This window comes from Macaca nemestrina, chromosome 13, assembly GCF_043159975.1.
Source record: "Macaca nemestrina isolate mMacNem1 chromosome 13, mMacNem.hap1, whole genome shotgun sequence".
NCBI classification, from domain to species: Eukaryota; Metazoa; Chordata; class Mammalia; order Primates; family Cercopithecidae; genus Macaca; species Macaca nemestrina.
The window spans coordinates 29,130,103-29,145,344 of NC_092137.1; the positions used below are offsets into that span (position 1 = coordinate 29,130,103).

The window sequence follows — 15,242 nt, forward strand, 5'->3', positions numbered from 1 at the left end:
CAGGTTCATAGACTCTTATGAACCTTTCCCTACTCACCTTCCTGTGTAGAAATTGTATTTTCAGGATCTCTGTCAGATAACCATTTAACCTCTTGCGTGTCTTTAATAGTGGGAAACTAACAAAATAGTCAATTTTATTGTTAAAAAGCTTTAGTTGTAATAAAACTGTGTTTGTATATTGACTCAGAATTGATCTCCCTGAAATTTTGGCCAATTCTAGTTTGATACATGGCACAAATTCTTTTATAGGATAGCCTTTAAGTATTTGCAAATAGTTTGAACATTTTAAGTTAGTCTGAACCTCCTTAGGCTACACATTTCTGGTTCTTTCACCAGTTTCTCATTGTCAGGATTTCTAGACCCTTTTCTTCGTAGTTGCTTTGTTGGTACACTGTGGTCAGCGTCCTCTTGAAAAGCAGCATACATAATTGCATTTATTGAGCAAGTATTTATTGAAGGCCTCTTGTGTGCTAGGGACTGTCCTGGATGCTGGAAGTATCAGTGACCAAGACAGGTCTTCTAGTAGGGAACACAGTAAACAAACAAATGAATAGACAAAGCACAAATAGGTCATAATGAATTCTGTGGAAGAAAGAAACAGGGTGCTGTGATAGAGAACAATGGGGCCAAGGCAGCTGCTTTAGATGGGGTGGTCATTCGGAGAATCAGAAGAGGCTGGCTGTGAGAAGAGCCTGGAAAGAAGTGTTCCAGGAAAAAAAACAGAAAAGTAAAGGCACAGTGTTGGGGGAAGATCTTGGTGTATCCTAAGAATTAATGGAAGGCCTCTGTGGCTGAGAAGCAAAGTGATTAATGGCAGAGTGGAAGGAGACAGAATTGGAGAGTAAGGCACTGGCCTGGTCATGTGGGGTCATGTAGGCCCCCATAAGGAATTTTTATGTGATAACAACTAATGAGCGTAAAACCAAGAAACAAAAAGAAACCAGTCCACAGAAATCAGAGTTGAGACATGTGACATGGTGTTGACTCTCAAGGTGATTACCCTGTAAAACTATGTACTGTTCTTGCACAACCGTTTTTGGAATCTTTTGCCTTGAAATGCCTTCAGAATCAGTTTATGCAGAACACACATTATATACATTATAAATATCACAATACCTTATATTTTGCTTAAAAATTGAATTATCTGTTAAATTTAAATAATATAAAAAGTCTCATTTACCCATGTAGTTACTGTTTCTAGTGCTCTTCATTCCTTTGTGTAGGTCCAGATTTCCATCTGGTACCATTTCCTTCTGCCTGAGGCACTTCCTTTAATGTTTCTTACGGTGCTGGTCTGCCAGTAATGAATTCTTTCAGCTGTTTTATGTCTGAAAACATCTTATTTACCTTCTTTTTTTGGAAAATATGTTTGCTGGGTTTAGAATTATAGGTTGGTAGTTTTCTTTCAGTACTTGAAAAATCTTGCTCTGCTGTCTTCCCATTTGCATTGTTTCTGCTGTCATTTTTGTTTCTCTAGATGTAACATGTCTTTTTTTTTGGCTGCTTTAAAGAGTTTCTCTTTATTTTGAGCAATTTTACTATTATGCGATTAGGTATATTATTTTCTGTGTGTTTTTGTTCTTGGGGTTGGTTGAACTGCTTGTATCTGTGGGTTTCAGTTTCCATTAAGTTTGGGAAATCATTAAAAAAAATTTTTTTCTGCTTCTCTCCCTTTTCAGATACTGTAATTGCATGTTTGTTATAGACTGCTTGAAGTCCCACAACTCACTGATTTTTTTAATATTTAAACTTTTTTTCTCTTTATTTTGGTTAGTTTCTATTACTATATCTTCAAGTTCATTAATCTTTCCTTCTGCAGTGTCTAATTAGCTGCTGATTTTATCCAGTGCAGTTTTCATTTCAGATGAAGTTTTCATCTCTAAAGTTTACTTTGGCTTTTTTTTATGCCCAGGTCTCTTCTCCACCTTTGGACATTTGGAATAGAGTTATAATGACTGTTTTAATGTCCTTCTCTATGAATTATAATATCCGTATCAACTCTAGGTCTGTTTCATTATTCCCCTGATGATGGGTCATGTTTTCCTGTTTCTTTGCATGCCTGATAATCTTTAATTGGATGCCAGACATTGTGAATTTTACTTTATTGGATGCTGGATATTTTTGTACTCATGTAAGTATTCTTGCACTTCGTTCCGGGATACAGTTTAGTTACTTGGAAATAGTTGGACCCTTTGAGGTCCTGCTTTTCTGATTTGTTAGGTGGGTCTGGAGCCATTCTTGGTCTGGAGCTAATTATTCCCTACTGCTGAAAATTCTACTCCAGGGGTCTCCAACCCCCTGGCTACAGACTGGTACTGGTCCCCCTGCCCTGGCCCCTGGTGCCAGAAAGGTTGGGGACTGCTGTTCTACTCAATGCTGTGTGAATTATGAGGATTCTTTTTCAGTCTTCCTGGTGAGAATAGGTACTAATCCCTGTAGTCATGGATGGTTCTTTCCCTTACCTCAAGTATTTCCTCACAAGCATATGATGAATAGTTGAGGAGGACCCTCTACAGGTCTCCGGGGTTCTCTTGCAGTGCGTGCATCCGTCTCTGCTGTATTCTGCCCTGTGACCTCTGGCCACTTCAAGTTCCCCAGACTCTCAGCTCTGTCTCCTCAACTCAGGGAGTTTGCTGGGCTTTTTCTTGGTCCCCCCCGCCCCACCCCTGAACTGTGCTCCTGGAGACGCCCTCAAGGCAGTTAGCTGGGGCATGTGTAGGACTTTTCTCGTTTGTATTCCATTCCTCAGGGACCACTGTCTTTCACTGTCTAATGTCCAGTGTCTTGAAAACCATTGTTCCCTTCCTCTGGTGTTTTGGTTGTTTCAGTTGGAAGGGCAAATTTGGCCCTCATTATTCCATCTTGACTTAAAGCAGACATCACCTCCATTTTCTCCCCCCACCCCACTTTCTTTTGATTAAAGCTATTTTTTAGGCCGGGCATGGTGGCTCACACCTGTAATCCCCCCACTTTGGGAGGCCGAGGCGGGTGGATCACCTGAGGTTAGGAGTTCAAGACCAGCCTAACATGGTGAAACCCCATCTCTACTAAAAATATAAAAATTAGCCATGTGTGGTGGCGGGCACCTGTGGTCCCAGCTACTTGGGAGGCTGAGGCAGGAGAATCGCTTGAACCAGGGAGGCAGAGGTTGCAGTGAGCTGAGATCACTGAGATCGGCCACTGCACTCCAGCCTGGGCGAAAGAGTGGACTCCATCCCCCCAAAAAATAGAAACATAAAACTTTTTTTTTAATCTCAAAAGCTTGCAACAAGATAAGAAATACTTTATTTTCCTGCATGGAAGTTGAAAATTCAAATGTAGTTAGATATGTTAATATTTTGCATTGTAGCTTAGAGGTTATGGTCTCATTCTGGCATTAATCCTGACTCAATCACTTTCCAGTTGTGTGATTTTGGGCAAATTGTTTATTTTCTCCCTTTGTTTCTTCTTTAAAATGGGAATAACAATAGTGCCTACTTCATGTGGTAGTTATGAGGATTAAATAAATTAATATACACAAAGTTCATAGAACAGTCCCTAGTATCTACAAGACACTTAATAAATCTAACTTATTGTTATTTAAATGAGCCATCTGGAGGGCAGCATGTTAAGAAGATTTCCAGATTTGCTCTTGGAGCATCTTGAAGTGTGAAATGAGGATGGCAGTTTCTGCTGACAGACTTCCCTGGTTTGCAGTTTGAATGTCTTGGTTGATGTCATCAGATGTTTTGGTGAATTCTCTGGGCGACCCCCACAGAAACAGGCACAAAAGTTCCTTACGTGAGCCATGGTGGCGATTTGTCTAAAGTTTACATCAAATCATCCAGTAGGGGTTGGGGAAAAGGACAGTTTTAATTGGAAATATTAGTTTGGAGAGTTGTAACCAGATATTGGAGGAAACTGGAGGAATTGAGGATCCAGTCCAGTTTGTAGGTGGATGACAATGCCCCAAAGACAATAAACAGGACTAGAATCTGATAATGGGTGTACTCTGAGTTTTCTGCGGAAACACAATTTTTCTCTCTACAGTTCCCCATTTCTACCAAAGATAATCACAGGCTAATTTGTTTGCAAATAGGTTTTGTCTCATTAAGCTGGCCTGATTATATACATAAGTGCAGCAAGAATAGTGAATATGTGCACATTCTGAAGTATGCCATTCCAGTCAGAGGTTTGGTAATATCTTAGGGGCTTTATTGGTTCTGTAAAGTCAATCCAAATTCTTTAAAACTGGTAATAAGGAATCTGAAATGAGACTTTAAAAAGCCTTTTCAGTCTAAGAAACCAAGCAGAGGCCTTGCCCAATTGTGTCCTGTTAGAGGGAAAACAAACTTTTATTGAACTTACGTAAATGCTTATATTGCCATGAAAAAATACTCAATAAGAGTGTCTGAATTTTGGAGGGGTTGGGGTAGGGAGAAAAGAAAATGTTTACATTTTCTTTTTTTTTTTTTTTTTTTTTTTTTTTTTTTTACAAAAAGTATTCTTCACCAAATTGCTGTAAGTTGTAGGTCTTAAGGGAAAAGAGAAAAGGCGTTCTTTAAATCTAGAAAACAAACATTAAAGAACCCGCAATATTTCAAAGACATAAAAATTATCACCCTCATCAGTTCATTCAGTTCCCTGTAATTCTTGTCCTGCTTGATTTTGGGTTAGCAGCCTCATGAATCCATTGGTTTGGTTTTCTATTACAGTTCTGGAAATTCTTACCCAGTCCAATGCTGTGATCTTAAAGTTATCAGAAACCTATACTTGTCAGAGTTTTTTCTGTAAATCTTCCTGCAATTTTGTATCACTGATGCTTACAAAAGCTTTCAGGAAAATATCAGAGTAAAAAATCACTGTCTGTAGATGGCAAAAGATTTAAAATGTCCATAGTTACAGATTTGATGAGAGTTCATTTTAATGCAGTTGACAAGGAAATTTGTTATTTGTTTTATAACATTTGAAGATAATAACTGGAATTATGACTGATAAAATTACACCAGAACATATCCAATTTCTAGGAATTTCATACAATTTCTAGAACACTTACATTAATAATATAGTCATACAAAAATAACATAAGTAAGGTTAAGCATCACCTTTGACAATGCTTCTCATGCAATGTAATGTATCAAGCCTAGTTTCACATTTATTTGACAAGGCTTCCCATGCAAAGATGCTTAATTACTTTAATGTCTGTGTGTGTGTGTGTGTGTGTGTGTGTGTGTGTGTGTGTGTGTTTTAATAAGGAAATAGAACAAGATTTTCTAGGGGCCTCTGAAAAATCCCAGAATTAGTCTAAGGTCAGAAAAGACTTCATTCAGAATTTGAATTTTGGAAAGTTTATAAAAAATAACCCAAAAGATTCAAAACACTTGATTAAATAGATTACAGGTATTTAGTTATCCATTTAACCAAAGTGACAAAGATTTCAAAGGCAAATACAGAAAGCCATGTAGTTGTTTAAAAAAAAAAAAACAAAAATACCAAAACCCCTTGAGTTTTTGAGAGAGGAACTTAAAGACAACATGAAGCAATTATCTTGACAAAACACAGAATCTTTGTTTTCTAGGCAGACCATTCAAAAGTTAAAGAAAAACCTTTCACAGTCTCCCATCAAAAGCAGGCCCATACTCCAAGAAAGTTTAGTCATTTTTAACAGGAGCTCAAATGCTAGTTATGCCTTATTTTGATTTGAATGATAATAGATTCATTCAATTTTAGCCAGCTTAATCACACAAGATTCTCCTTCTCCCTCTTTCCAACTTCTTCTAGCCATTTTGTTTTTTTCCTTTATTTTCTTTTTCAAAAAACATATCTTCATACCTCATATCTTTTCTTGACTGTCATGCTGGCATTCTGTAGGTTTAGAAATCTATGAATATACCATAATTTCTGGAAGCACATGTTTCCTTAAATTTTTCAGTGTAGCACAGGACATGTTTACTAACACACCCAGGTATCTTTAGTTTCTCTGTCCAAAAGTAGGTAACATTATGTTCAGCAATTAATGTTTCAGTATTTATCTTATGTGGACTTACATTGATTTAATTCACTTGTTTTGAACAATTATGCTTGGATTACTTAAGAAAATGTCATGAGACATTAAATCGCTAAGCATCATCTTGTTTTTCTTGCCGAGAAATTTTGTAACGTGGAGATAGCAGAAGCTTATTTGTAATTCTCTAGTCTTGAACATGAGCTTATTCGACTAGTAAACCTACATAGAATCAAAGTTGTACATTTGCCTTATGTCTAATGCTGACAACTCTGAAGGCATATTGGTTTTTTAAACTAAACCAACAATGTTTTTGTTTATTGAAAATCACCTGAGTCACATGAACTTAAAAAGCATTTGAATTAGTTCCTATTTTTCTGAGAGTTTTCAGGAATACTTAATTTATATAAATACTTGTTTTTACTTATGTCTATTGAACATACATAGCTATAAGATCTCTGTGTCTGTATGTTTGTGTGTACAGACAGACACAGATCTTATAGCTTTCATTTCCAAATTTTAGCCATGTGTCAGTTAAAATAATACAAAGCTTATTAGTTTATGAAAGAAGCTAGATCCAAATTGTACCTCTGAGAGATGGAACAAGTCAAGGTTACCTGCTCAGATGGCTACAGCTTTTTAGTGAAGCTTTTTTTTTTAAATTTGAATGCTGTAGGGATGCTTTTAGAGAAGCTATTTTTGAGTCATTTTGTGTCCAGAAGCTTCTGCATACAAATCCAAGAATGCATTCCATTGTCTCTGAAAGGCTCAGGATACTCTTTCTTCAAGGGCACTCCCAAAGGCAGACTGACTATCTTATCTAAAATTAAACGTTCTCCGAAGTGGTCACTGAAATTGCAAATTATTCTTTGTAAAGTTCACCCATTTTTCCGAAAAGGCACAAGATTCTGATCCACAGTTGTTTCTGGACCCCATGTTTGCATTAGATTCTCTGAAAAGTCTTAACTATTAAGGATTCTTTTTTCAGCAGCTGCTCTGGAACACAGGAATCACGCGTTTCACCCTTCCCCCTTTTGAGCAGAATAGGGTGACTTCCTGAGAAGTTTCAGCAAAGGTTGCTCAGCATAATTGGAGAGTTCTACACAGAAGGAGGAGAGCTCAGATTCAAAAGAGACTTACTCTAGAACTCCATGGCCGGGTGAGAGAGCAGCCAGTGCCACGGCCGTGGGTACCAGCACCTAATTACTCACTGGCTTTGGGGCTTTGCAGGGGTCTTCTTCTGATCCTGCTTCGGACACCAAAAACTGTCAAGAAAATCCAGGGTGCTTTTCTTAATATAAGTATTAAGTGAGTAAAAAAACTGCAAACAGGGAGACTTTCCAAACCAAGGTAAGAAGCTTGTCTCATGAAGGTCATAGTAAGGTTTATAAAGCCTAGAAGAGGAAATTCATATAGCTTAATTCTCACTGGTTAGAATGAGTGGGTTAGTTTGGTCGTTGCTGATTTGCTACAACGTGCTGAGTCTTGCTGACCAAGCTTCATGTGCAGTTTAAGTAAGTGTTTTGGAGAACAGGTCCTTATAGGTTTTCCTGAGCTGGATGTGGGACATTGGCTCAGAGGCCAAGGTTTGTCTTGGCTTCTATTTTGATTTTTGCCTAACAGGACCGTTTTGTTGTCTAAGATTATGAATGTTGTTTCAGTTTTAGTCTTTCTGATTCTCTTCTGATGGACTGCTGCTCTGCTTCTATACGTGTCTTTAGTTTGTTGCCTTTCATCTTTTAGTTATCCTCACTCTAAAAGTAAGAACCATGTGTACATAGTATAATTTTGGAAAATATATAAATGCAAAGAAGAAAGCAAAAACAAACCCCATGAGTCCCACTACTTATGCATGCTGTTACAATCTGAGCTTAATGGCAAGTTACCTCAGCAAGTAGAATAATAGAGGAAAGAAGATAGACTTTGGAGACAGACCTGGTTTTCTACCCCAGATTTGCCACTTACTAGCTGTGCAACGTTGAGCTGGTATTATTTAGTCTGAGCTTTGCTTTCCTCATGTGCAAAATGAGAATAATACCTGCCAGGTAAGGTGTTGGTGAGGATTTTTAAAGTGTTTAGTAAGTGCTCAGCAAATGTTCGTAATATTTTCCTTCTTTAGATACTTCTGCTTTTTTTTAGCATCTAAAATATTTGTATCATTTGAACCTTGGTTTTATTGTTTATTATTTTCAATATATTTATTTGAAACTTTTAGTAAATTTAATTCACATCTTTTTTTTAAATTTCAGAATTTTCTTTCTTTGATCCTAATGATGCATCATGCCAGGAAATTCTTTTTGATCCCAAAACTTCAGTTTCAGAATTATTTGCCATTTTAAGACAATGGGTTCCTCAGGTCCAACAAAACATTGACATTATTGGAAATGAGGTAAGGAATTCTTACAGTTTAAGTTTTGTATTGTTAGGATTGTTAATGGTATAGATTTTTTCCCCATCTGAAAGGAAGATGATAATGAAGGAGAAACCCTTTAAATGTTCTGATATTTATTTGTATTCCCAGGATTTTCATGGGGCAGTGAGTTAATACTATATATTCTTCTGATTATTTCTTCATGCTCTGTCCTTCTGACATTTATAGACTCTTGGTGGGTGCAGGGAAGGGCATTTTTCGTATTTCCTTCTTTGTAAAAATTAATTTTGTAAACTTTTATGCATTTCATGAAGGGATTTAATTACCATCATGTTCTATTTATACTTTTGGGTGTTTTGGTAAAGATACAGGCTTGAATGTAGTCTTTAAGAATATTAGATTTTTTGAGGGAGGGTTCCTTGACCAGTATGTTGCTGTGTTGTAGGAAGAGTGCTTATACTTTTTTTTTTAGATATTATTAACTGAACACTTTAGTGGTGGCATAAAAATTATAATTTAAGGATTTTTTTTAACTTCTAATCCATCTTGTTTCATATGCCTTTCTACTCCGTTTTATTTCTGAGATAGTTTAAAATTTCTTTATTGAGTATTACTATCTTTTCTACGGGTATCATTACACCCGTAGAAATAAAATTTTGCTCATTTTTAAGAGGAACGTATTTGGAGTGCCAGATTACCCTTGGAATAATCTTCAAGAATTTCCTTCAGCCTGCTGACAAGTTCAGTTTTCATTCTTGTTGTTGAGTGCAGATTAAAAATTTACCCTTTAGAGATGCCGATACTGTCTATACACTTTACTGAGAAGTAATTCAGATGTGATAGACTAACTTGGTTCCTCAGCATTGGTTTGAAAGCAATAGGTACCTCAGTAGTTAGGTTGTAACCATATTTTCCTTGACTGCTTCAGATTCTTAAGAGAGGTTGCAATGTGAATGATAGAGATGGACTGACAGATATGACTCTTTTACATTATACCTGCAAATCTGGAGCTCATGGTATTGGTAAGTGTGTGGTAAATCTATCAATTGCTTATATCATCTGCATTTGTGCTTAGATAATCTATATTTATGCCCATATATTGTCCATGGGAAGGCACCCAGCTGCTGATGATAATATTGCCTGAAGAGTTGAGGATTCAGTTAGGTCCTTCCAAAAACCATATTCCCTTTTCTCAAGGAGGTCTTTATACCCTCCTGATACCTCTGAGCTTTTCTGGATCAGGCCTCATGCCTGATTGTGTATTAGATGAGAGTAACTGCTAACACCCTAAAATCTTTCTGAGGGTTTGTAACAGGTTTGACAGTCCAAAGCCAGTCTTTACATATTGATTCCTAATCTCAAGACCCCAGTCTGGAGACCTAAGGTCTGTTCCTACATATGTAACATATGTGCATATTTTCCAAAATTGTTACTCTCTTGTGCTTTGTCATTTTATAAACCTGCATCTCTTACCTAACTATATACTGTGATTGTCTCTCCTTGTTTCAATAGTCTGATGCAGTGGTGCTGAAACTTCTGGTGGTGACGGACTCCCTTTTTCCCCTCACAACCCATCATGGACTGATACTTTCACGAAATAAAATAAAAATGAATTTATAATACAAAATAAAATAAAACCATAAAATATAAGCCCAAATATTTTTCAAAAGGCATGAAACTGGCCAGGCATGATGATTTACACCTGTAATCCCAACACTTTGGGAGGCCATGGCAGGAGGATTGCTTGAGGCCAGGAGTTTGAGACCAGCCTGGGCAACATAGTGAGACCTTGTCTCTACAAAAAATTAAATAATTAGCCAACTGTGGTGGTGCCTGCCTAGAGTTTCAGCTACTTGCGAGGCTGAGGCAGGAGGATCGTGTAAGCCCAGTAGTTTAGGGTTGGCGTGGGCTGTGATTGCATCACTACACTCCAATCTGGGTGACAGAGCAAGACCCTGTCTTTAAAAAAGAAGAAAGAATAAAAGGCATAAGACTACATTTTATTTAACATAATGAGAAGACATATTAAACAGGGAAAAGCTATAAAAAGTACACACAGATTGCAATTTGGGACTGCCAGTGGTTCACAAAACATGTTTGGAGTAGCACTGATCTGCTATGTTGTTGTTGATGGCTTCATAGCATTCTATGTGTGTCTCTAACCAATTTCTTATTACTTTTGGATTTTTTAGAATTAATAACAGTGCAGAGATGAGCATCTTTACAGCCATGTGTATCCCATTTATCGCATCCCTGTGTATAATTATTTTCTTAGGATAAATTCTTGCAAGTGAAATTTTCGAGGTGTGTTTATACAGTGCACTGTTTGCTTTGGCTTTTTAAATGAGGCAATTGGTAGCCATCCATTGGAACTTAAAATTTGTACTAAAGGAAAGTAATTTGGAAAATCTTCTTTAGGTGATGTGGAAACAGCTGTAAAATTTGCAACTCAGCTTATTGACCTGGGAGCAGACATTAGTTTGCGCAGTCGCTGGACAAACATGAATGCTTTGCATTATGCTGCTTATTTTGATGTCCCAGAACTTATAAGAGTGATTTTGAAAACATCGAAACCAAAAGGCAAGTATTATAAGATCACTTTTAGATATTATTAACTGAACACTTTAGTGGTGGCATAAAAATTATAATTTAAGGATTTTTTTAACTTCTAATCCATCTTGTTTCATATGCCTTTCTACTCCGTTTTATTTCTGAGATAGTTTAAAATTTCTTTATTGAGTATTACTATCTTTTCTACAAAAGGATTAGTACAGAGATACAAAATGAAAGAGTGTTCTCTGGGTTTTCATATCTCTATAAGTTCTCCAGTATAACACGGATGTTTTATATAATTGATTCTACATGCTTTATGATTCTTTTGCCTTGCTTGGGTGGCCAGAAATAGAACAATAAGGTCTTAGAGATGGGCATTGGAATAATAAATACTATTTATTTTAGATGGCATTTGGTTCTGAAATTATATAATTCAACTTAAGGGATAATATTTCCGTTTTTTCCCCCCTGTTTTGATGGTGATATCCTGAAATTGAAGATCTGAATGTCTAAGTCACAGTCCTGGTATTTTGATTCTTCTTTCTGGTTCTCTTTGGGGCCAATTTTCTTTTCTTTATTTTTTAGAAAAATACGAGAGCAAGCAAATAGTATTAACATTAAATTAAAGAAAGTGTACAATATTTTCCCCACTGTAGGAACATGCTTTAGAGATTCAGTAAATTTCCCAGAATGTTCATTTCTAACCTCCAATCTGCATAATTGTCCATTTTTTTCTTTAAAATTCTACCTTTTCACTTTGTGAATGATGTTAGGAAGAAAGCCTCTGTCGACACTTCTGTGTTTTTAATAATTCAAGAGAGTGTGTCTTGAGTATATCTGGGTCATTTACAGTTGTAGGAAGGATATGTGGGTGTGGTGTCGTTTAGTTGAGGGTAGGATTTGCAGAACCAGAGGTATTATATTTAAACCCTTGTTATGGAAAATATTCAAGATGGGATTCCCAAATCTGGAGGATTTCCTGTATTTAAATATAACATATGATGCTATATTAAAAGTTATTAAAATGTCCTTAGAGTTGCAAGATTGCTTTTCTCATTATGAAATTCAAATTCATTTGCTCAGTAGAGTATTATGAATCAATTTATAGGTAAGCATTTCTATGCTTAATTAGACTTTAGCTGCTTTGAAAATTCTGCTTTGTTTTACCTACCAGGTATTGGCTGTTTTGTTTCTGTAAAGGGCCAGCTAGCAAATATTTTAGACTTTTTGGACCACATGGTCTCTGATGAAACTACTCAGTTCCATAGTTGTAGCATGGAAGTAGCCACAGAGGATATGTAAATGAGTGCATGTGCCTGTGTTCTAATAAAACTTTATAAAAACAGATGGGCTGGATTTGGCCTTTGGGTCATAGGTTGCTGACCCCTGACCTAAATTCTACTACTCTACCTCACTGTAGTTGTCATGGCAAATATGCCACAGACTTAATGGGAGATTGTGATAAGCTGTTACTTTTACAAATATGAATTATTGCCCTTAATTGTTTTAAAATGTGTTTTAGTTTGAAAATCCAGGATAATATCACTCCATCTTATAATGAATTTTATTGTACTAAGAAAATAATCAACTGTTTAACTAGATTGTAATATAAACATTTTGTTCTATTGTGAAATCATGCTTCTAGTGGGTTGATTTAAGTCTTATAAATGATAAAAGTCCCTCCTCCCAAAACCCTGTCTTCTTTTAAATTATAATAGCTAAGTTTAAAATTTTAGTTAATATACTTGTGATGTTTAATTGCAGATGTGGATGCCACTTGCAGCGATTTTAATTTTGGAACAGCTTTGCATATTGCAGCATACAACTTGTGTGCAGGTGCTGTGAAGTGCCTCTTGGAGCAGGGAGCAAATCCTGCATTTAGGGTAAGAGGTTAAATTAAAAGTGAAAAATATTAAAAGAATTAAGAAGTCTTATCCTACTTTCTGGTAAAGTGTTGGCTCTGAATGTTATTAATAGAAGAACTCTTACATGAGCAAGTAATTTATATCTTTGTTCCACATGTAAAGAGTGATGATGATCTTTATTGTAAATAAATTTAAGGCATGATGATAACTTTCCTTTTATATTGATAAGTCCCATTCAGGAAAGTAAAGTCTTCCTGTAAGTGTCATAATCTTTAAGTATCTTTCATTTAGGGGTTTGATGTATTTATGAAAAGTTAGCTGTTAAGTACAAATACATATATTAAAGTTATATTTTTCTGTTAAGTCATATTCTAAATTTTTTTGGAAATAAAATTCATTTCAGAAAGTTAAATACCCATTTAAGGATGAAGTAAGCCTTTGAAAATGAAACATTTAAAGGAAAAGTGTATTTTTTTAATAGTAAAGTGTCACTAATTTACAGAGTTACACAGGATTGAATTTCATAGTCTTCAGATCCTTTTTTTTTTTTTTCTCCAGAAAGTGGCTCTCAGTTTTCACTTTCTTTATATTGATAACAATAACTCGCTGTGGCAGGTATTCTTAATCGTGTTATACTTTCCCTTGAAGGGGTGGGTGTGAACGGCGGATAGAGTGCAGTATTTGAAAACACCTGTCTTCCCTTCCCTTTCCTATTTTTCCCATTTTCCCTACTTCTTTGCCAGTTTTCTTTCTGTTTAACCGCCTTGATTACCCCCCAACTTTTAATTTCTTCCCTTCCTCCCTCCCTCCCTTCTGACTCTATTGGTTATTGGGCACTGGGAGAATACTACAGTAGTGTAGATAAAGCCCTTGCCCTCAAAAAGAATGTATTGCAGAGGGGAGGTGGGACAAGGAAGCAATCAGTTTTACTGTAGTGTGCGAATTCAGTGCGACACGATGGGGCGGGGGTGGCAGAGGGCCATGGGTCATCTTACCAAGGCTTCAACAGGGGGTGACATCTAAATCAAGTGCTTACATAGGCAAGAATTAACCAGGTACTGGAGGGAGGTGAGGAAGGCATTTTAGGCAGAGAGAGTAGCATGCAAGAAACCTAGAGGTGATCATTCAGTCCAGCTGGAATGTGAAGGGGATGCGTTTGCTTTTGTTGGTACAGCTGTTGACAAAGCCCCATTAGTGGGGACGATGTTCTGAATGTGTTAGGATGCCATGAGATATGTTATTGAGCTAAATTACCAATTTAGGCCAGAAACAGATGAATAGGTTGCCATATTTTGAAAATACTTAAAAAACAGTGGTAAACTTGTGGGTCAGCAGTAGCCCTCAGACCATAGTGTGATAGCCACCATCTTCATTTTTAATTTTTATTTTAAATATTAGATTCAGGGAGTATATGTACAGGTTTGTGAAATAGGTTATATTGCCTGGTGCTGAGGTTTGGGCTTCTGTTGATGCCGTTACCCAAACAGTGAACATAGTACCCAATTGGTAGTTTTTTAACCCTTGCCCTAGCCCTTCCCCATCTCCTTCCCTCCCACACTCCCTCCCGTCTTTAGGGGTCCCAGTGTCTGTCGTTCCTATCTTTATGTCTGTGTGTATCCAGTGTTCAGCTCCCACTAATAAGTGAGAACACGCATTATTTGATTTTCTGTTTCTGCATTAATTTTCTTAGGATAATGGCCTCCAGTTGCATCCTTGTTGTTGCAAAGGGCACGGTTTCATTTTTTAAATGACTATGTAGTATGCTGTATTTGTACCACATTTTCTTTATCCAGTCCACTATTGATGAGCACCGAGGTTGATTCCATGTCTTTGCTGTTATGAATCATGCTGTGAAAAACTTATGAGTGCAGTGTCTTTTTGCTGAAATAATTTATTTTCCTTTGGGTGTGTACCCAGTAGTGGGATCTAGGTCAAATGGTAATTCTGTTTTTAGTTTTTTGAGAAATCTCCAGTTTGCTTTCCACAGGGGCTGAACCAATTTACACTTCCACTAACAGTGTATAAATGTTCCTTTTCTCCATAACCTCACCAACATGTTATTTTGTGACTTTTTAATGATGGCCATTCTGACTGGTATGAGATAGTCTCTCATTGTGGTGTTGATTAGCATTTCTCTGATGATTAGTGATGTTGAGCATTTTTTATATTTGTTGGTTGCTTGTATGTCTTCTTTTGAGAAGTGTCTGTTCATGTTCTTTGCCACTTTTTAATAGGATTTTTTCTTCTTTTTGATTTGTTTACATTCCTTATAGATTCTGGATATTAATCTTTTGTTGGATGCATAGTTTGTATTTTTACCTGTTCTGTAGGTTGTCTGTTTACTCTATTGATAGTTTCTTTTGCTGTGCAGAAGCTCTAGTTTAATGAGGTCCTGTTTGACAATTTTTATTTTTGTTGCCTTTGCTTTTGAGGACTTAGTCGCAAATTCTTTGCCTAAGCCAATGCCTGG

At 36.6% G+C, this 15,242-nt stretch overlaps 1 protein-coding gene across 9 annotated transcripts in view; it reads left to right on the top strand.

The window, feature by feature from the left end:
* LOC105479710 (CAP-Gly domain containing linker protein family member 4) overlaps positions 1-15,242 on the top strand; it is a 115,526-nt gene that overhangs the window by 25,398 nt on the left and 74,886 nt on the right. For all 9 annotated transcript variants that reach the window (XM_071076452.1, XM_071076450.1, XM_071076454.1 and 6 more), the window contains 4 exons: positions 8,233-8,372; positions 9,283-9,376; positions 10,773-10,934; positions 12,672-12,790. In XM_071076452.1, the coding sequence (XP_070932553.1) occupies positions 8,233-8,372; positions 9,283-9,376; positions 10,773-10,934; positions 12,672-12,790 (515 nt within the window). The remainder of the gene's footprint in view (positions 1-8,232; positions 8,373-9,282; positions 9,377-10,772; positions 10,935-12,671; positions 12,791-15,242) is intronic.